This window comes from Hippocampus zosterae, chromosome 17 (genome assembly GCF_025434085.1).
Source record: "Hippocampus zosterae strain Florida chromosome 17, ASM2543408v3, whole genome shotgun sequence".
In the NCBI taxonomy this organism is placed as follows: domain Eukaryota; kingdom Metazoa; phylum Chordata; class Actinopteri; order Syngnathiformes; family Syngnathidae; genus Hippocampus; species Hippocampus zosterae.
The window spans coordinates 231,971-253,411 of record NC_067467.1 but is presented as its reverse complement, the minus strand read 5'-3'; the positions used below and the strand labels follow the sequence as shown (position 1 = coordinate 253,411).

The following is a 21,441-nucleotide window of genomic DNA, read 5'->3' as shown; positions in this document are numbered from 1 at the left end:
GCGAATTGACCTCAGATCCAGAGTTCAGCGCAGACTTTACTTGGCAAATAAGAACACATCAGGCTCTTCAAAAAAAAGTCACAGACCAGCAGAAAAGTTGCGCTTGTGTAAGACCACGGGCGGGGGAGGGAGGCCATCTTTATTTGCTTAGCTTGTCTCATATCGGTTGGTGTTCTTAGCCATCCGGCGGTAACAGGCCCCGCCCGACAAAGTCACTCGCAAGCGACGAGCATAAGGGCCGTTTGTCGCGGAGCGGTCAATGGGCGGATGGGCCGCCCCCGTCGCCGCCGCCGGCGTTCATGGAGTCGATGTGCTGTAGCAGCCGGTCGCAGTGTAGACAGGTGCGATGTTTGTCCCTCGCGGCTTCCGCTTCCTTCCTGAGAAGATCCGGACGCACCGAGCTGGCCGTCTTCAGCACTTCTGCAAAACAAGCGCGGCCACACTAACTCTTGAGAAAAAACTCTTGAGCTCGCCGACGGTTTCGGCTGTCACTTGAGCCTTCATCCGATCCCTGGCAGCTTCCTTGTGACGCGTCCTCAGCAGTGACAGCGACGGCTCAGACGAAGGCCCAAGTGACGGCCGAGCAAAGAGTTTTTCCTCTTCACTAAAAACGACGCCCCGGACCCATTGCCAGCCAATGACAGTATTGTCGTGCCACGTTGCTTTTTTTTTTTTACCAGTTATTCTGTCAATCGATTTTCAATCAAACCACCAACGGGCGGCGACATCCAATTGCTACATTTGGTTTGGTTGTGCAAATTGTGGTTTTTCAACGGAGGAATTTCTCCTCACCCAGCACTTGGTTTTGCACGGCGCCGTCGGGGTCGTCCAGGTGCAGCAGGAGTTGCTGGAAAAGGAACCGCAGGTGCGAGGCGCACAGCTCGCCGTCGTAGTTGCCGCCCAGGCAACTAGACAACCAGAGACCGAGAGCCCGCAGGGCCTCGGCGCGCACGTCCTCGCTGCCGTCATCCAGACGCTTCAGCAGCTCTGCGCGGGAAAGAGACTCGGCTCAGAGCGCAAGCACTCACTCCACTGCCGAATGGGGGGAGAGGGGGAGGGGGCGCCAGCTTCAAACAGTGCAAATTCAATTCTCATTGAAATTGATGGCAACAACCCCTTCTGCCATTATTGCTATACCCCTTTTGCCCTTTTGACAAGTTGGCCGTTTCCACGACAGAGACTCTCCAGGCTTTGCGCGCACGTGTTGTTGCCGGGACGTACCGGGGTAGATCTTGTTGAGGGCGTCCTCGCGCAGGCTGGACCCCACCAGTCTGAGGAGGGTGGACAGGCAGCGGCAGGCCAAGAGTCGGCCCATCGGGGAGTCCTCGTCCAGCGACGACAAGAGCTGAGGTGACAGCCGCTCCTCCAGGCGCAGGAGCTGACAACACCACACGGAGCGGGCCTTGAGCGGGAAGATCATCCCATACCAAGTCACGCGTCACAACCGTTAGTCGCTCGCAGAGAAAAGCAGTCCGTTGAACAACGCGGACATAGGAGGCCAGAGTGGCGGCCACACTTGACTTGATGAACAACTTACAAAGGAGTGAGTGGGGCTAAAGCCGGACACGTGCCCTCCATGTGATGGCAGGGGACCATCCTTCAGGAGCGCGGGTGTGTGTGTGTGTGTGTACCTGTTGCGGCGCGACGCCCCCTCCGTGCAGCAGCGCCAGCAGGCAGCTGAGGGCGGAGGTCCGCAGGGCGGCGGCGGTGCGGCCGGCTCGCCACACCAGGTTAGGAAGCAGCACGTCGCCAAGGAACTTCACAGACTCCTCCCGAAAAAGTCTGCGACAGAGGCGCTTTTGGTACGCATTCAAACACATGGCGCATGGGCTCATCGCGACCTGATGGAAGGACGCCGTTGCATCTGCGTTTGCGCCCGCTTCGGCCGCAACGGTAGCGTTGCGTGAAAGTGCCGAACAAAGTCAGCCGAAAGAAAAGTAGGGTGTTTGCGTGTGTGGCCTAACCCCTGCGAGTCCAGCGTCTTGTCCCCCTCCAGCAGCAACTTGGCCAGCATGGCGAAGACGTTCATCCTCATCTCTTGGTCTCTTTCCGGTTGGAGGCAGGCGCGCAGCAGGGGCATCAGCGGCTGCACAAACTCTCCGATAACCGGACCTACAACCAGACGCGCATCCGTCCGTCTTTGGATGAAACAAATTGTCCCCAAATTGTCTCGCTCACTCTACACAGGGGGAGGAAAGACACATGTGCGCAAATAACGCTCATTTCCATCGGACGCGTTTGCCTTGGGAAGGAATTTTGCCACAAAGAAAATACCAGAAACGGAAGCCAAAACAAACTCATCAAAAGCCGAGGTGGAGCATTTGCACAACGAGCACTCCCTTTTCACACGCAAAGGCTTCTGCGGTGTCTAGCGCTGCACCGACAACACAAACAACACAACACAGTGAGCCAATGCCCACTTTGCACGGCGGATGGGGACTGAGCCAGGCGAGCGATGAAAAAAAAAACAGCTTTGTAATTGCCATAGATTGCCACAAGGTGGCAGAGTACCTCTTCAAAGAGAGTAGATGGTCAAACATCGTCTGGAGCGCACACGATCGCAAACCCAATAGGACAAAATGGAAACTAGCTTGAGTGGAAAGTGGCGCCGGGAACGCTCTTCTCAACGAGCTCCTCCCCTTTTCGTTCGCGGAAGCCGGGCCTACCGAGCGGTCTCGGATGAGCCGTCGAGCGTGCGCACTCAAGGCGGCGCGGAGGCAAGAAAAGGAACGCCGGCTTGAAAATGCGCTCGGCTGCTTTGCCAGCCCCGCCCCACCGCGTGATGGAACAAGGACATGTTTCTAACGTGACGTAAGGGGGCTCGCGCCTAAACTTGCCCGGGGAGGGATCGGGGGCTGGCAACGTGCCACGGAGTCAAGCGATGTCAAAGCACGGACCGGATGATGCGTTCTTGTGCCACGTGCTGGCGGGACGTTCCGATGGCCGTCTCGGTCTCACCTGACTGCACCACCACGATGTGCATTTGGAGTCGGTGCGGCGAGAAAGCGGACCAGGTGTGGACGGAGGCCGACAGCCAGGCCAGCAGCTGGGCCATGTGTTGCCTGTAGAGCTCCGTCGTCGATCCCAGGCCTTGGACCTCGCACAGCCTCTGGACGCTCGCCAGGGCCTGAGGGACGGGACACAAGAAAGCCACAGTCGAGTTGCGACTGGAGCGCTCAATCGGATTGGGGATTTCTTCCCACGCCTTCGATCGCTACCATCTTTTCCAGAAATAAACGCCAGGCTGACTTGGTCACGGATTCCTTGTCCCCGCAGTTGAACCAAGAAGCACCTGTCTTCGCATCGCTGACCCCTGGGACCAAAACCGAATGACATCGGCCCGAATTCCAAGGGGCCCGGCGGCCTTCCCATCGGCTACGCTCAGGAAATGAACGCCCCCCAGCCACCCCCCCCCCCCCCCAAATGCGACGGCCTTTCCATTTTGTAAGCCGTGAAAATAAAACGCCTGGCCTCACAAACACGTCACTTGGGAAAAATTCCAATGGGTGGTGGCACCCAGCAGCTGGAATTACGCTTGGGACAGGACGGAAGACAAGATTCCAACTAAACGCCTCCCCTTCAACAGATGTCCCTCATTCATCCCACGGGGACAGGGGTGGGGGTGCCGTGGGTTCTGATGGGGCTCTCGTGTCAGACTGTGGCAAAAATACATCAGACATGACACACTCAATAACAACGGAGAAAAAAAGCGCAGCGGGGGCGGAAGGGAGGACCTGTCACAAGTCCCGCCGTGGTCCCTCGGGGACCATGTCAGACAAGTCTGAGCTGTCCGCCGATGGGAAAAGCGTGGCCCTTTTCTGGGAAAGGGCTTGCGCGTTTCCTGCGGCCCCACCGACGCTTTCCGATTATTCACAAGCGCGCCCCAATGAACGACGCGCAGATTTCCCGCTCCCGTCTCTGCCGGACTATGGGCTAGGGGCTACGTGGCCCAAGGCTGGTCATTTGCCCACACCCGCTAAAAAACACATCTGCTTTTTTTCCGTTCTGCCCCCCCCCCCCCACTCTTTCTCCAGCTTTCACCCCAGGACTGGATTTAAAAGTTCCATTGTGCAAGGTGCAATTTAAGCGGCTCTCGGCTAAGTGGGTAATGATAGCTTTTGGTGCGGGCGCTTTGAAGGCGGGCATTCCTCAAATAGCTGCCCGGCCCGGCGTGCTAAATTTCTCACCTTGCGGCTGACGTGAGGCTCGGCGGAGAGGCTCTGGACGCTCACCAGCACCTGCAGCAGCTGCAGGCTGACCGGCCGGCAGTCGGAATCGCCTTGGCGCAGCAGCGCGTCCACGCAGGCCAGCAACTGCTCCAAGTACGCCAGCTGCAACAAAAAGAAAACAGACAAAGTATTCAAGAAGGCTCCGCTCACGGTCCCTGGATGTGTTGTGACTGCGGAGCACCGCCCCGTTTTGTTATTCTGCTTTTCAATACGGTACGTCGATCCCGCGACAACTTTACAACTTTGCGCTTTCGTTCTAGTCCCCATTAAACGCGAAAAATGAGGGATTACTCTCACGTTGCACACATTTTTAGGCGTCAGAATTCACCAATTGTTGCGTGAGGCCAAAAGTATGGCTACCTGTTGATAGTCCTGGCAGACGTCGGGCTGGGCCAGCGTGCCGGCGATCTGCGGGAGGTGCGGCGCCAGGAGAGCTCGGGGGCATCCTCCCAGCACGGCCTGCAGCACCATCAGGGCGCACCACGGGCGGGAGGCGCAGGAGGGGGCCTTCACCTGATCCAGGAGCAGGTTGAGGAAGACCTCGGGCGGGACGAAGGTGCCCAGCAGCTTAGCGGCGGCCAGGCACTGGCGAGGAGAGCAAATCAGGCGGGCGCTCTTGTCAATTGGCCTTCTTCGCCTTGGGGCACGCTCCCCTCGAGAAGGGTGGGGGCGGGGGCGGGTGGGCCGCGCAACAGGAAATGGCATTTGCCCGCTTCCCGATTTCTTTGCGTATCCATCACATTCATTTGTGTTCTTTTAGCGCACACGCGAGGACTAAGGGAGGGGGGCTTTCCATTGCATCCCGACACGCTTTTGAAGGCACTCACATGGCGGACCACCTCCTTCTCCGAGTCGGCGCAGGCCCGGTAGAGGAGGGCCAGGAGAGGCTGCAGGTGCTGCGTGCTGCGCTCCTCCGCGTGGAGCAGCAGCACCGTCAGCAGCTGCGATGTTCTGACCCGGGTGGCCACCAGCCAGTCGCTCAGGTCGCGGCTGATGGCGGGCACCAGTCGGTACAGGTTCCTCGCCACCAGTTCTCTGCAGCCCAGACCCGGACGCTCCACTGGGGGGGGGGGGAGGGGGAGAGAAAAAGCCACTGACCGCGTCCGCCATCAAACCAAACCATCTCAAACGGCTTCCTAGACCACATCGGCGCGTGTGTTTTTTCTACGCGTTATACCCTCGGACGGCAGTGACTAAAAATGTCTGAAAGCAGCCGCGATGCTAAAGTCGGCCATTTTGACCGGCGTGCCCACTCGCTTGAAAAGGTGGGCCTTGTCTGGGTCCGGCGGGCCACTGACCTCCCGCCGGGTAAAAGGGCGGCTGGGAAAGGAGAAAGTCCAGTTTGTCCTTCAGGTCGTCCTCGTTCTCCTTCTCCCACTGGGCGCCGACCTGCCGCCATAAATCCGCCGCCAAAAGTCTGCGGGGAAAAAAGACCCGGGGGTCATTGCGGGGAGCGCCAACTCACATTTTCTTTCAATGAATCTATTTGATTTCAAGAAAGAGCTTTGGTCTATTTGTGACAAAAGGCGCCACGGTCTGCGACAAAGACTTGAAATCCGAACCAAAGTGCAAAATAAACCTGTCAGCCCCCACGAGCGTGAAAGCGTACCTTATTTCAGGAATCTCATCGGTAACGCCGCTCAGCAGGAGAGGAGTAAGTTTGTGGAAGTAGGAGTATCGGTCCCTTAAGTTGAGCAGCCAGTCGCCCACGACTACGGTGACAGCTTTTCTCACCTGCACCAAAGGGGGAGGGGGGCGGGCGAAAATGATGGGGTTGATGAGAGAATATTAGTCCCCCGCCCCTCCGCGCCAGCCCCGCCTCACAACCTGCGGCGAGTCGTCAAACAGCCTCTGCGCCAGGTGAGACAGGACATCGTCCACGTTTTTGCCGGTGCCGTGCTGAATGACCGCCCCGGCGGCCTCGATGACAGACACCCGCACCTTGGAGTGCTGATGAGCGATTGTCTGCATGAGAGGCTTCACCAGACTCTCGGCCTGCATGTGGAAATGCTCTGGGGAGGCAAAGAAGCAAAGAGGCTCCATTCCACGATCAGAAACTACTACTCGGATGGTCCTACGTTTGAAAGAAAATCAAGCTATGGGATGCCACCACTCATGTACAGCATTCAACTTCATTTTAAAAACAAAGACATCATACTCTTGAGTTGCAGCTGCGGCTGTGGTGATCATCCGTCCATTTTCACCGGCGCTTCTCCTGAGCAAGATTTAGAAGACGCGCGAACGACAGCGGCGCTGACGCCAAAGTCATCAGCACGTCGTCGGGCATTTGCATCGAACGAGCGGACGTTGGGGAAACGCGTGTTCCTCCATGTTACGTCTCGAAAAGAAATTCAACGGGGCGTCGAAAAAGTCTTCCTTCTGGCTCGCCGCGGTCGAGCGGTGCGATTGAGCGTTCGCCCTCGCCACTTTTCCCTCACCTGGTAAACAGTTGGCAACGTTCACGGTGCATTTGCAGCTTTCTCTTTTGACGTCGGGAAAAGGGTCCACCAGGGTCCTCTGCAAAATGTTGATGAGTTCGTTGAGATAAGGCGCCAGCTGCTTTCCACACACCTCCACGGTCAGCGTCAACATCTCGGTCGCCGACAAGCGAAGCTCCTCGGCCGGTTCCAGGATCTCCTTCTCCCCGAACCGCTGAGCCAAGCACGGCACGAGATAAGGCAACGACTCCTGCGGCTCGGGGACGCAGCGAATAAATTCACTTATGAGCGTAATGGCGATTTCTCGGCATCTCTCCGTCGGATCTGACAGACATTTGAGCAGAGGCTTGAGGAGGGCGGAGAAAAGCTCCTGAAGGACGACGCCCGACAGGTTTTTATCCACCGTCTCTCTTTTGATGCACTCCAGGGCTCTCTTCCTCGTCGACTTGTTGGCTTCCCCGAGGCAGTTTAAATGTCGGGCCAGTCCTCGCAAAACCTCCGAGGAAACTTGCGGCTCTCGCGAAGTCGTCGTCGTCGCCGCCATCTTTGTTGTGGTCGTCGGAGCAACCGGCCAAACAAACGCCTGCTCTGTCTCCACTTCCGCTTCAAAGCGCAAAACTTTATTGTAAAACGCTGTCAACCGACGGAAGTCTCTTTCGTGAACTTGAAAACTAAATCATTTGGGGGGCTTTGACATTTATATTTTTTCTGATTTATTTATTTATTTATTTCTTCAGTTTTCTGGACTCTTTTTTCAGCCGCGGCAAAAATGATCCATGTTTAATTTTTTTTTTACACTATTAGCTAAATAGGCCCAAAATTCAATACACTGACATTGTAGCCACAATAAAGATCGCAAAATAATCACGAGTATACTGAATGTCACCCAAAAAATACAAAGATCAAGTAAGTCTTCATCTTCATCCCCCTTGAAACGGGCTCTTTTGCTGCGGAGACGTCAGGGTGACGTCATCGGCGCTGACGCAGGGCACGGCGGCAGCGGCCACAGCATCCGAGCCGACGCCAGCGGTGGTCCTTCGCCTGCGCCCCGGCCCATCCGCGCGACGTTTTGGCGATTGGAGCATCCTTCCTTTGTACTGCACGGTAGGAGAAGCGGCGAGCCTCGCGTCGTCGCCGTGTGCGTGTTCGCGTGCGCGCGCGTTGTGATCCGCATGAACGATGCGGGCCTTCTTTTTTCTTTTTTGTTTTTCCAGGTAAATCCGCAGTCGTTGTTCCGCGGTTATTTTGGCCGCGGCCGCCGAGCTCAACGACTGCGTTGAAACGTCCAATCCCGTGCAGCCATCGGCTTTGTGCTCACGTACCGCCGTTTCTTTTATTTTTTATTTATTTTATTTTTTTGCGGATTGATTCGGAAAAAACAAACGGTCCTCTGTGCCATTTCCTTCTCTTGAAGAAGCATCCTTGCCCGAGCATTCGGCCGCCTTTGGCACCTTGCCGGGCAATTTCTGTTTGTTTGTTTTGGTTACGGTTCACGGGCAATCTCCACATTGACAAGCCAGTGCCAAAGGCAGCAAGAGGCGCTTGCAGCAAGTTTTGCAGAAAGCGAGCACAGAACATAAACGAAGCAAACGTATCTGATTTGATTTGGGGGTCTTGCCGGTCCCCCCCCCCCAAGGCCCGTTTTGGAATCTGCTTTGGTTTTGTTGTCCCCCCCCCCCCCCCTGCCCTCCTCTCACGGTCCACCCTGTTTTCTACCGCAGAGATAAAAGATAAGATGGCCACCTCCTCCTCCTCCTCCACTCTGGACGAAGACGAGAGTTTGAAGGGCTGCGAAATTTTTGTGCAGAGGCACAACATCCAGCAGATCCTCAAAGAGTGCATTGTCAACCTGTGCATCGCTAAGCCCGAGCGCCCTATGAAGTTCCTGCGGGAGCATTTTGAAAAGCTGGAGAAGGTTGGTGAGCAAAGCAGAAGCGCCCGCGCGTCTCTCGCCACGTCCTCGGATCCCCGATCGCTTCGTGACAATTGCGCGGATCTCCATTCAAATTGAAAGCGCGAGGAAGGCTTGAGCAAAGGAAACGCCGCGCGCCTCGGGGATGTCAAACGGGACTCGCCGCGCGTTACGTCATGCCGTCGCTAACCGAGACAAAAGGCAAAAAGGTTTTTTTGGGGATTCGGATGGGTTGCGTCATTTTGACACTTGATGGGCGGGCAACGTGTCTGCTTCAAAAGAAAGAGATGGAAACTTGGCCCGGCACGGCCGCCGCTGGCTCGCAGTTGTTGGTCGGCACGGCAACCGGCGCGCATTTGTTTCCCGGGCGTCCCTCCCTCGCCTTGACGCCGGCTCCGCTTGTCCTTCTCCAGGAAGAATGCAAGCAGATGACGGCTCGGCAGAAATCCAACAGCCAGTCGGACTCGCACGACGAGGAGGTGTCCCCCCCGCCGCCGAACCCGGTCGTCAAGGCCCGCCGCCGCCGCGGAGGGGTGAGCGCCGAGGTCTACACCGAAGAGGACGCCGTCAGCTACGTGCGCAAGGTGAGCCCCAACCCGAGCTCAGGCCTTTGCTCGCTCGCTTGCGGATTTCGGAGCAAAAAAAAAAAAAAAAAACTTGGGAAGCCGGGCCTCGTCCCATGGTTCTGGTTCGTTCCGGCGTCCACCCGACTTGAAAAAGCGGCCGTGTTTTTCCTCCACAGGTGATCCCGAAGGACTACAAGACAATGACGGCCTTGGCCAAGGCCATCTCCAGGAACGTTCTCTTTGCTCACCTGGACGACAACGAGAGAAGGTAGGCTTGACCTTTTCGAGGGAGCGCCTCAATCACTTGAAATTCACCAAATTTAAAACGGAAATGTCCAATGATTTGGGATGAAACTATTTTGAGTTACAAACGTGGGCAAAGAAGGAATCCGGCTTGCATCTCAAAGCATCACTGTCTCCTCTCTCCACGTGTAAAAATGCTGACGGCCATCGGGAGCGGCGTTTCGGTCAAGGATGTTGCTCCAATGGCCACTGTGTGCCAGTGTTGCCTGCCCTACAAGGTCCTGCGCGCTGGCTGTGTGTGTATATAGAGAGAGAGGGGGGTTGGAGGGGGGGCATTTGGATTTGCAGAGAGGGTCATGGATTGCTTGCCGTTTTTTCCACCGTCTCCTCCATGAATCGTGATGGATCGTCTGCGAGAAGCAAAGCAACGGCACATCATATTTTGTCATTGACAAACAAAGCCCAGGCAGGAAGTTTCCGCTCGCCGATTGCTCGCCGATGACATGCGTTAACAGATGGAGAGCGAACGTAGCCTCCTTCCGCTCACTCCGCCGCCTCACTTTCTCCCCCCTTTTCTTGCTGCGGGGCAGGCTTTCCCGAACGTAAGCTCAAGGCCCCCCTCCCCTCCCCGAGCCAAAGCGCAGAAAGAGTTTGTCCGGCGTAAGCCGGCCGACCGCTGGCCCAAATCTTATACCGTCGTCAAGAAGAACGGTAAAAGGCATTGATGGGTAACGATAAGGAGCGGAGATGAGCGGTTGACCCCCCCCCCCCCCATTTGGTTGTCCGTTTCCCTCTTTCTTTTTCAAGCTCCAAACAGCGTCCGCCAAAGGAGTGCCATAATGAGCTCGTTATTGTACGCCCGCACGAGCGCAGCAGATAAGCCACGGGGCAGGTGCCAAGCTCCTGCGCTAGCTCACGTTCGACGTCTTAGTTGTTAGCCGTGTAGATGAAATTGTGCCACGGAGATATCCCGACATTGGTTTCTTTGCAGTCCTCGCTCACTAAGTGTACAGAAACTCATTTTGGTGATCCTTGCGCGCACTCAATGAAACCGGCAAGGCCGTTTCAGCTCAGCGGCGGCGGCAGAGAAAGGGATTTTCAAAGGGGGCGGGCCTTCCCTAATGGCGTCCGCTTAAATCCTCTCATTAGCAAGCGGACTAATGAGCTGATGAAGTGACCGATGAGTTGACCTCTCACCCCCCCCGAGCCTGACCTCTGCACCTTCTCCACTAGACCCCTGCTGACAGACGAGGAACATCTTTGGTGTCCTCACTCGCTGTGTGTGTGTGTGTGTGTGTGTGTGCATGCAGGAAGGAGGGACAACTACAAATAAAGAAAGAAATCAAATGATAAAACAAACAAAGGGCCGGAAAAGCAGCGCGGTGGTAATCCGGAGGCGAGAGCGGCCTTATCTGCCGTTGCGACGCAAGTTGATTTCAGGGACGTGCTGTGCGGCCAGACTCAAACGCCAAACGGGCCTATTATCACGAGATCAGGCTAGAAATTGGAATTCTTTCCGGTCTGGTTCAGTCCCCCCCCCCAAAGATTTCCCATTGGAAGGCTCCCCCCCTTTAGCGCCACCAGCGAGAGGTCCACCCCACAAACACGTTTTGCGTTTGTTTGTTTGAATCCACTCTATCCAGCGGGACCGCGCAATCGACATCATATCTCGAAAGCGGTACGGCGCGGCTCTCATTTGCCGCCTCGGGCCGTGACGTCAACGGTGGAAACGTCCCGGCTTTGAAAACAAAGACAATTGTCTTCTTTTCCAGAACGAGCACTCTCAAAACCGTCGTCGGCGCTTGTGAAAATGAAAGCTTTGAGTCCTCACAACGTCTGCATTGTCCCGGACGAGACGCGACTTGGAAAAGCGGAAAGTTTCACTCCTCCACCCGCCCCGTCGGAGAGCGCAGTCTTCGCGGGTGCTCCCGTGTTGCTCAACATTGTCCGAGGTGTAATGACGGCGCCGACTTTTGACGGAGACGCGCCGGAGCCTAAATAAACTGCTGCTGTAAGAGTGACGAAGAAGAATGAGGGCAGGACACCAAATGTGCTGACTTTGAAGATGATTGAAAAAGCCCAGGGCAAGCCAGATGGAGCAAAATCACGGCTTGTTGGCCTTTCCTTCCAGAGGCTTCCGAGCCCCCCACCAGGAGTTGCTTTTCAACACGTCATTGGCCGCCGACCGCGCCGGGCTTTACTCCGCCTCTCGCCACAAGTCTGCCGGGATGGTGACCCCGACCAGGACAAGCGGTTGTCCGAGAAAGAAACGGTGTCCCTTTGCGGCAAATCGGCGTGCGCTTCCTCAGGCGAAACGTGCTCGGACGCAGACAGACGAGAGACGGAAGGCGCTCAAACCCGCTCCGGAGTCACTCGGGTCTTTGATTTGCCTGAGCGGCTTTGATTGTTTTGCGATATTGCTCTAGGATCCGGCAGGTCGGGGTGAGGCGGTTGAATATTGCCCCGAGGCAAGAGCGCGCAGGGGAGGAAGGAAACCGAGCCGCCTCGTGCCCCGACACATCCTGGCGCTGCAAGCCAAATCCGCAGAGGCCTTTTCCTTTCTTCGGGGGGGGCCCCGTTTAGGAGCCGGCTCGCAGGCGCTTTCGCCGCCGGCCTGAAACAGATACGAAGCGCTTCTGGCTTTGTTTTCTTAGCGCCTTCCAGATCAAAACCTTTGAAGGTGCCCTGTAACAACACAGTGCGAGCTTTAGGGCCTACCTGTCATTGCAAAAAGGCCAAAAGCTGACTTGGGTTTGGCCGTTTCAACACGCTTTGCTCCTGCGCTAAATTGAATTGTCCCTTGACGCTTTTTTTTGACGCTTCTGGAATATTGACCGTGTTCTCCCCTCCTCTCTTTCCGATGCAGCGACATATTCGACGCCATGTTTCCCGTCACGCACATCGCCGGGGAAACGGTGATCCAGCAAGGTACGTATTTGAGGCCGGACGTGGGCCGCAACGGTGTCATCGGTGCGCGCGTTTGAGCAACAACATCGCCGCGATGGGTGACGTGCGCCCAAAACGCAGGGCACAAGAAATAGGGGGCTTTTCTCGGGACCGACGACGCGAGCCAATGAATCGGGCCAAAGCCACTCGGGGCAACCAAAAAGACGCCGACTCATCACGGAATCACGGAGGTGATTGGACGGGGGCCTCAATCCGAACCTGATTGGACGGCGATGGGACAGAGAGTCTGAGGCGGGGGGTCGGTCGGGTAGAATGAGTCCAGACACCGCCGAGGCCCCGCAGAAGAGCCATAAAAGCGAATCCGGCACGTAGACTCCCATGCCGAGCCGTAAATTCTCTCTCAAACAGTTGGCAAGTACTCCAGATCACAAAAGCAAAGCCGTGTGAACTAAACAGCCAGTCGGCCGCTTTCTAAGCTCAGGCACCTGCGAGTCTTTCGGTCCTAATTTGGAGATCCCGAGTCTGGTCCGGTCGGCGGGGCCCCTCCGTTCCAGACAGCCCGCTCTTATATACACTATAGAGTATAGGCTAAGCTGTACACACAACCCATAGCAGCTCGTAGCTCATGTCCGGGCCACGACTGTCCAACTTCAAGACGCCACGCCGACTGACACTCTTGAGACACGGACTTCAAGCAAAAGGAGAGGACATCGATGATTAGACTCTTGGCGAGTGCCGTTGTGGTTGTCGACCAAACGGAGGCGGTGCCACCTCCAGATGCGTCCGTCGACGCGTTTTCCGACGAGCAAGTCAACCGCCGTGAGTGACGATAGCCACAGCGAGAATACTTGGGAGTCCAATGGGAGAAAAGAGAGAGAGGGGAAGAGAGAACCGCAAGAGGGAGATAAGAGATGAAAGAGCCAGGCCAAATGGGGGGTGGCCAGGTTGTCCGGGGCCGCGCCGCCCGGACAGGCCGTCGGACGGACGAGGCTCGTTTTGTGTGACAAATGACCGAGCGCCTTCCACTCGGTATGAATTAGCCGCGTGAACTCCTGTGAACTTTACACAGCGGCTTTCAACTCCTCAGGTGAGCGCGGCCACAGGAACACACACACACACACACACACACGCGCGTCCACCCTCTTTCTGCACCAACAAATGCACTCCACGCACTTGTGTCTGGTGTACGTTCATGCATCATTAGCCGCCGGGCTCTTGCCGATTGTCGGGTCGGGCGTGGCGTCACGGTGCGCACGTAACAGATAGCGTCAATCCCTCTTGGATTTTAGGCATCGTCGCACAAATGGCCTCCGTTTGAAGGCGAGGAACGCTTTTGTCACCCGCATTCAAATTTTCCACCGTGTCGCACTCAAGGCCGCACTTTTAGAAGCTAAATTGCCGCCTTGCGTTTCTCGGCATTTCAGCAAATCTCCTATGGAGGTATCGAACCTGGCCCAGTTGGCCTCCGAGCATTGGCGCAAGTTAGCAACGCTGTAAACCGAGGACGCCCTGGATTGGAATTCACTGTAGCTCGGAGCTAAAAAAAAAACTCTCTGAGCACTTTCAAATGTCAATTTGCTCTCAAAGATGAAGGCAGATTGTGGCGTTGACTCTTGTGCCGTTGTCTTGTGTGCCCCCCCCCCCAACCCCCCTCCAGGCGATGAAGGAGACAACTTTTACGTGATTGACCAGGGCGAAGTGGACGTAAGTGGCCAACCAGAAAAACCTCCCTCGTTTTCCCCTGATGGTTTGTTCTTTGGGCAATTGATTGTGTGGCTCTTTCATCCAGCGGCCCCTTGTTTCTGAGGGAGGGAGGGGGGGGGGTCAAAAGAAGGTCTTCAGGGGGGAAATCCAGCCTTCTCCAATCATGTCCAAACAACGTTCTCCACCCTCAACAAAGCGCAGGTTGTGTCGGGTTTGCCTCCGTGCTTTGTATCGCGCCGAGGTCAGTTCCACTCGGATGCCAATCGGAAGGAACATCTCGCTTCCGAGTCGGCGCGCGGCCAGGCAGACAAACCCGCCGCGTCTTTTGTCTCGGCCAGAGACTTGAGGGGGGAGATAAAACAGGAGCCCACGGGGAGTTGAATAGGAAGCGCCCTTATCGGCTTACGGCGCTAAGCTCAGGGGCCCTCGTCGTCGGACAGAAGCCCGAGCGTCATCGGACCGCCGCGGAGATGGCGGAACTTCCCCAATATACTTTAGATTGTCTTGTGCGCCGGTGGAGGCCACGCACATTTTCATTTCTGTGCGTACAGAGTGGACCTTCACATGAACGGCGACGCTTGAACAAGGAAAGAAAAGCAGGAATGAAAAAAGGCATTGACGGGGAGGCGAGGGGGATTGAGGATCTTTTAGAAAGGGGTCGGGGGGGGTCTCCTCTGATGGCTTAGCAGGGATCAAATACTTTGGGCCAAGCCAAGAAAGCATATCGCATTGCCCGGAAACTTTGGAGGGAGTCAAGAAAAGTTGTTGGAAGGAGGAAGCGTGGTGGGAGGGGGGTTGTTAGTTTAAACATGAATGCTGGATAAACAGGGGAAAACACACACACACACACACACAATTAGCAGACAGTTATCAAGAGAAAAATGTTGGCAAAAAGTCCCGCATGTGCATGCCAAAGTCATGTGGAACACCAAACTCGAATCAAACAGCAAAACTCTTGATGAGGCTGATTAGACGGAATGGAGTGACCTAATTCACAAGTGCAGAGAGTTGGCTACGCTCGGCTTCACTCCCACTTTGGACTTGGGGCCAGGCTGGCGCTTGCTGCATCCACCGCGTATCCTAAAAAACTCTTCGGCGACTGACACCTGGACACCTTGCAAGTGATTCTCCCACGTTAACCGACTTGCCGTCCTTGCTCTCTCCACAGGTGTACGTGAACGGGGAATGGGTGACCAACATCGGGGAGGGCGGCAGTTTCGGCGAGCTGGCCCTGATTTACGGCACTCCCAGAGCCGCCACCGTCAAGGCCAAGACCGACCTCAAACTGTGGGGGATCGACCGGGACAGCTACCGTCGCATCCTGATGGTAAGGCGTGAACACCGCTCGCCGCTTCCCCACGTTTGCGCGCCGCCGCATCCCGCCGGTCGACGCTTTCCGTGCCGGCGGCCCGCCGGATCTCAAATAGATGCGAATGTCGTGCCATTTTGCCATTCAATCACTTTTGATTCGAATCCGAGGCGATGATCCGACGAAATGCGTGGCGATGACAGAGGGTGAGCCGCTTTGCTACTCCGACGTGTGTCCTCGAAGTAGTGGCCTCCTTTGAAAACTCTCCCGTTGCCTCTTGGCGCCTGGGCCTCCGGTAAGGTGAAAAGCTGCAGTTAATTATCGCTCTGCGATTTGCAAAGCACTTTACATTCCATGCTCGGTCTTGTGCCAATGCCTCAGGGGGAAAAATCAATGCGATTTCTGCGCGGTTTAATGGCAGCTATTAAAGGTGAGACCTCCTGGATGGCAGTTGTTGCGGTTGCAAATGTCAGACCGTGAGTCTGTGACACCGTGAGCACCAAAAAATGGCACATGGCTCTCAAGGAATTGCCGGTCCCATTCCAAATCACTGTCCGCTTTAAGAGACCCAAGTTGCAGACTGTTCAGGAGATCGGGAGCCAGGGGGCCCAAGTCCACAAGACGGGATGGGACATGGACCGCTGGCACCAAGCCCCGTGACTTCTGTCTTCTTTTCATGGAAATGGAAGACATTGCGTGCCATCCGGGTCTCGGTTTCCCCCAGACGAGATCAAAGTGGCCTCCGTGAGAAAGAAAGAAATGCTTCTGCGAGGGCGGTGGGGAAGCCAGTTTTGGGTTGAGACTTGTCAGGATATTCACGGACGGGGGAATCCCCTGCCTGGTGGGTGGGAAGGAACAGCGACGCGAACAGCCTTCACTCACATCACCACATGAAAGCACCTGCGCTTTTATTACGACGATGATTATCTCGCAGCTCCGATTGTGCCACGAAGCCCGTCCAGGCGCCGTTTTTAGAACTTTGGAGAAGAGGGCCGGCCGCACGTTCCTCCGACCGTATATGGTCGGACTTAATGACAAGCGAGCCGTCATAAAAGATGAAGCGATTTGGAGCGGGCTTTATGGGCGCTGTGGAAAAAAAGAAATGTTCCCTTGTGAATGGAAAGGAGGACGACTCCCTGTCATCTCCGTGCACCTCGAGTGTGTCTTAGGTCAACAAGCGGGTCCTTCGACTTCGTGCAAAGGCGTCGGCTCGAGTTGATGATTGATGGCCCCGGCCCATGTTGATCTCTCCGCATCTCCCTCCCGCCTTGTTTTCACAGGGCAGCACTCTAAGAAAGCGAAAGATGTACGAGGAGTTCCTCAGCAAGGTCTCCATCCTCGGTAAGTCTTTGTACCGGCCTAGCGTGCAACGCAAGAAGGAGGCTCTTCAGCCGTATTTCATCCAACGTAGCTGCGGAATGCCCTCCGCGTTTTGCTTCGCCGCACCGCAAATGCGTCTGCACGCGTCCGCCGCATTCATGTCGCAGAGTCCGGAGGTTTCGGAAAGCCCCGCGTGGATCCAGAGAGCTGTTTTCCTTTGGGGCGCTTTTAGTGGCACCGGGCACAACACACACAGGGGTCAGTCAGCAGGCCCCAGAGTGAGATTCCTTCCGCTCTACTTTTGCGTCTTGAAACCCAATGCCCCAGCTCAAGCCCAGGAGTCTTTGCTCCGCACGTTCCAGCCGGAAACCGTCGGGATTAGGCAACAATCTTTGGAGCTTGCCTTTGAAACCTTCTCCCCGTAGCTATCGGCTCGCTGGGCTTCCAACTCCTCAAAGGTTTCGACAAAGAGAAAGTCAAAGTCTTCCACGTTGCATAACGTCGCGCAGGTTAAGAGTGTTGTCAAACAAAGACCTCAACGACGACTCGCACAAACGTACGCATCTTTCGTGTGCTCGTACAGACTCTCACGTCTGAGCATCAGAAATAGATCGGCTTCAACGTCCGAAGGTGCGAGGCGTTGGCCCCGGTTACTCATCAGACGGTGTCTGCGTGTGTTTTGCGATGGCAGAGTCCTTGGATAAATGGGAGCGTCTGACTGTGGCCGATGCCCTGGAGCCGGTCCAATTCGAGGACGGAGAGAAAATCGTGGTCCAAGGAGAGCCCGGCGATGACTTCTTCATCATCACCGAGGTAAACTTCTCGGCGGGAATCACACGTGGGGGCGCTTGTGGCATTTATTCGGCAAACGACCGGTTTTCGTTCAGTTCAATGGTAACCCCCACGTAGAACCTCATTCGCCTACTGACGAAGCAGCAGCACCGGGAGCAACTTGGGCTTGGCGATCTTGCCCTGCGCTCGCAAAGTGGCAAGCGCTGACCCCTCTACCGCTGAGCCATGTTGGGGGCCACGTACTGTACGTTGGCCACCTCAAAAGCCGTTTCTGGATGCGGGGGGGGGGGGGGGGGGGTATACTTTTTTTAGTGTATCGGGGTTTGGGACACCGATCAGACATTAACCTGAACCAGGCAAATTCCTTTTTTCGTTTCTTTCAACCTGAATTGGTTGTCGGTCACCATTGAAACGGAAAGCCCTGCTCGTGGATCTCAGGTCCGTTTTTTTTTCCATGGACGTGCGAGTTCCCGCTCTCTTTTGGTGCTCACTTCACACGGGCGATGTGCCATCACATGATGCGTGATCCCTTCCTCCTGTCGCTCTTGCATTTTTCGCCCCAAAGCTTCTTCCTCTTTTCCTCGACCGCGGCCAAAGCCGACTTTTCCCAGAGGCGGGCGGACGACGGTGGAATGCGTGTTACTTGCTGGCTTTCACACGGGGTCAGGAGACTCGGCCTCCGGGGACGCGGACGGGAGAGGGAGGGATGAGTCAAAGCGGGCGAGCCGGCGGGGGGGAGAGGGAGCGGACTCGCGAGATGGCTTCTCGCTCCCGCACCCAAAGTCCTTTCCTCACGGCCGGCCACTTGAAATCCTTTTCGTCACGTCCGCTTGAGCTGGGGATTTTCTCCGCTCCTCCAACTTTGTCACCCGGAGGATTTACACGGCGGACGCGCGATTCCCATGCCGCGGCCGTCGTACATACAGTAGGATTGATTAGTTTTGGGGGGTTTTATTGCCATCCATTCATTTTGAAAGTCCCCCCCGTGCCCCTGACCCGTGAGAAATCTTGCCACAAATGGTCCGGCGACAAGCCGAAGGTGACCTGAAGTCCAACACAGCCCGAGCAATATTTGACCCCCGTTTTGGCTCCTCATTAGGGTTGATTATCTTCATATTTAGCATCACACGCCTGCTCAACGGAAGGATTAGCGTGTCACGGAACGCTCCGGTGGCTTTTATCACCCGCTTTGAGTTTTCCTCCCCACATTTGACCTCCTTGCAATGACAGCGATCCCATGTGAACCGAAATGCATATCGAGGGCGACGCCGGCCCATGTTCTGTTCGTGACGCGGACATGTGTTGGAAGCCGCCGCGGCAAACAACAGCTGCTGGCAACGCTCATTCCGGGCAAGGGCCACGGAAAACGCATTTCCCTTCAAAGTTTTGACTGTTTTGTGGTCCGCGTGCCAGGTTGTCGGGGTCCGTTCGTGTTGGACGCGGCAGCCGTTTCCACGTTGCGTGTGAGTCATCGGCTTTGGATGCTTGGATTTATGACACTCTGGAGAGAATCGAGCAAAGCCCGTCCAAATATCCTCCTTGCTTGGAATATGTGAGTTGTGGTTTCTGTGCCTCCCACGGAACAGGTGGCCGTTCCATACAACAACGCCCCCCCCCCCAAAAAAAAGAGTGAGGGAGAGAGCCCCAAATCCCATGCACCTGTGTCTTATGAAGCAAAGGAATTTCTCCTCTGCTTAATCCTCCTGATGACGATCAGCTCCGTTCAGTAACTCCTTCCGTTACCCCCCCCTCCGCGTCCATCTTTCTATCCTCCCGCAACCCATGCCCCCAATTCTCCCTCATGTCCGTCCCGTCTCCAGGGAACAGCCTCAGTTCTGCAGCGCAGGTCCGACAACGAGGAGTACGTCGAGGTGGGACGACTGGGACCCTCCGACTATTTTGGTGAGTCGCTCCGCATCCGTCAAAGTGCCACAAAGCCCAAATTCCTCATTTGGATTTTGCGAGACGGGAATCCATCAAAAGACACACCGTCACGCGACATACTTGAATGGTCACGATTGTCCTCGAAAGTCATTTGAAAAGCTACAGCTCAACTCAAGTGCGTTTCTCGAGCGCTTGAAAAATCCCGTCGACGAACCGGCTCTCTGCACGGAGCAAATGTTATTCGGCCAACAACAAACCAAAAATTCATTAGGAAGACAACGGAAAGCACAAAAACAGTCAAACTCAAAATCGGGTCTCACGTGTAGCTGCGCGCCAAAGAATGAAAATGAGTTTGAAGACGAGTTTTGCAGATGGCCAGCGAGGGGGGGGGGGGGGGGGGCTCGCCGCAGTGCACGTTCATTCCAAAGAAAGCGAGCGGCAATGGAAAAAGCCTCAAGTCCCCTCGGAGCCTCCGCTCGGTTCTCGCCACCCCCACTCGTGATGCCAGAGTAGGAAAGAGGTGCTTGGCTCCCTCATTATTATTCTCACGCAATAATATTTCTTTTTTGTTACACCATAAGAAAAGATGACGTTTAAAAAAAAAAAAAGTCAGGCTAAGCAAACCGTTTCCTTCTATTTATGATGTTCGTACAATCTACTTGGTTGATGTCCAAAGTGATTTGATGGAACAGACGATTGAGGTTTTCAGACAACGTGCAATAAGAGCGGGCCAGTAAAACCCGCGCGTCCCGTCCCCGTTTAGGTGAGATCGCGCTGCTGCTGAACCGTCCGCGGGCGGCCACGGTAGTGGCCCGCGGCCCCCTCAAGTGCGTGAAGCTGGACCGGCCTCGCTTCGAGCGCGTGCTGGGACCCTGCTCCGAGATCCTCAAGAGGAACATCCAGAGATACAACAGCTTCATCTCGCTCACCGTCTGACCGGTGCACCCAAACGGGCCAGCTGACCCGGGACCCGGGACCCGGCACGTGGCTTTTACTCGACCACATTTACAATGACAGGGTGATCAATTCCTGTTGCATTTGTTTCGGGTTATTTTTTTTTGGTTCTTTTTTTCTTGCTCACTTTTGCCCCGTGCCGTTGTATAGCTTTGTGTAAAAAACAAAAGACGCAAACAAAAAAGTTTCCATTGTGTTGTAATGGCTCATATGCAGAGTAGCAGCTGTGTATGACGCGCAACATTTTGCACTTTTATGTATTTGAGATGGAGTCCTTGTGGAAGGAAGACACATTTATTTGTTTGCTGCTTTGCCTTTTTTTTTTTTTTTTTAAAGGTGGTGATCATGACAACATTATTTAGATGAGTTGCTTCTGTGTGACCAATTCATTTGCGTGGCGGAAATATTCTTTAAAAAAAAAAATTGAATAAAAATCTCAATCTCATATAAAAGGCCTGCCAGATTTGTATGATATCACCCTAACAAGACCACGATAAATCAGTCCAAAACTTTTCCCCCAAATCACGGTGGCCTGCAACTTGTACAATTCCTTTCTTCTGGACTCAAACAATGAAGCCCTTATTCACGCAACCTGCTTTTCGTTTCAAAAGAGACCCTCGTATTGGGGCCTTGTGTTCCCATCACGGATCTCTGTACCTCCAACAGGTGTGGCCCCCACCCCTTCCTCCCTTCCTCCTCCTCATTCCCCTCACTCAAAGCAAAGTGTCAATCATCCGTCGGGCCGAGATGTCAGAGGGTCGCCGAGCTCCTCCCAGACGCTTTTCAGGAGCTTTTGACACATTCCTCCCCATCTTAATGGCCACTAAATCAAGGGAGGAATGCGAAGCCCCCGCGCCCCAACGACAACGAGTTCAGCGAGGCGCGGCCCATATCCGCACGAGAAATAACACGCGTTCCGTCACTGAGCGCAGCGCGTGGCTCGCATCTTCTTGTTGCGATCATAAGAGCGCTTCGCCTAGCTGGCCCCTTGCCGACCGCGTACAAAACGAGATGGCTGCCGGCGATTTGATTGGCCGCAATCTTTTTTGTTCCGCTGCCAAACGGAACGGAACGTTCTCCCTTCGAGGCCCTTCTCCGCTTCCGGTTCATGTGCCCCTTCACGGGAGGCTCGACAAAACTGTTCTGGCAGCGCTTGAGCCTGCGCTGTTTAAATTGCCGATTG

At 55.3% G+C, this 21,441-nt stretch overlaps 2 protein-coding genes across 2 annotated transcripts; one reads left to right on the top strand and one right to left on the bottom strand.

The window, feature by feature from the left end:
• Window positions 1-18: 18 nt before the first annotated feature.
• LOC127590468 (dynein axonemal assembly factor 5-like) lies at window positions 19-7,297 on the bottom strand. Its single transcript, XM_052050022.1, has 13 exons — window positions 6,668-7,297; window positions 6,057-6,241; window positions 5,839-5,963; window positions 5,528-5,646; window positions 5,057-5,289; window positions 4,590-4,814; window positions 4,188-4,331; window positions 2,959-3,127; window positions 1,965-2,112; window positions 1,632-1,782; window positions 1,222-1,378; window positions 793-987; window positions 19-420 (listed from the first exon to the last, which is right to left on the bottom strand). Exons 1-13 carry the CDS (start codon window positions 7,209-7,211, stop codon window positions 257-259), a joined length of 2,559 nt encoding a protein of 852 aa, XP_051905982.1. The 5' UTR covers window positions 7,212-7,297; the 3' UTR covers window positions 19-256.
• A 305-nt stretch (window positions 7,298-7,602) lies between these two features.
• prkar1b (protein kinase, cAMP-dependent, regulatory, type I, beta) lies at window positions 7,603-20,427 on the top strand. The gene is made up of 11 exons (XM_052048264.1): window positions 7,603-7,771; window positions 8,389-8,582; window positions 8,993-9,163; window positions 9,322-9,413; window positions 12,255-12,316; window positions 13,953-13,999; window positions 15,168-15,326; window positions 16,589-16,649; window positions 17,320-17,441; window positions 19,241-19,322; window positions 20,068-20,427. The coding sequence occupies exons 2-11, from the start codon at window positions 8,403-8,405 to the stop codon at window positions 20,238-20,240; spliced, it is 1,149 nt and encodes a 382-aa protein (XP_051904224.1). The 5' UTR covers window positions 7,603-7,771; window positions 8,389-8,402; the 3' UTR covers window positions 20,241-20,427.
• The last annotated feature ends 1,014 nt before the right edge of the window (window positions 20,428-21,441 follow it).

What these genes read in the sequence shown, in the direction of transcription:
- prkar1b (XM_052048264.1), top strand. Translation starts at nt 8,403, where the DNA reads ATGGCCACCTCCTCCTCCTCCTCCACTCTGGACGAAGACGAGAGTTTG. An exon ending in ATTTTGAAAAGCTGGAGAAG is followed by an intron (nt 8,583 to 8,992) that starts GTTGGTGAGCAA and finishes GTCCTTCTCCAG; the next exon opens with GAAGAATGCAAGCAGATGAC. An exon ending in GGGACCCTCCGACTATTTTG is followed by an intron (nt 19,323 to 20,067) that starts GTGAGTCGCTCC and finishes GTCCCCGTTTAG; the next exon opens with GTGAGATCGCGCTGCTGCTG.
- LOC127590468 (XM_052050022.1), bottom strand. Translation starts at nt 7,211, where the DNA reads ATGGCGGCGACGACGACGACTTCGCGAGAGCCGCAAGTTTCCTCGGAG. An exon ending in GATGAGATTCCTGAAATAAG is followed by an intron (nt 5,647 to 5,838) that starts GTACGCTTTCAC and finishes TTTTCCCCGCAG; the next exon opens with ACTTTTGGCGGCGGATTTAT. An exon ending in CCTCAACAAGATCTACCCCG is followed by an intron (nt 988 to 1,221) that starts GTACGTCCCGGC and finishes TTTCCCGCGCAG; the next exon opens with AGCTGCTGAAGCGTCTGGAT.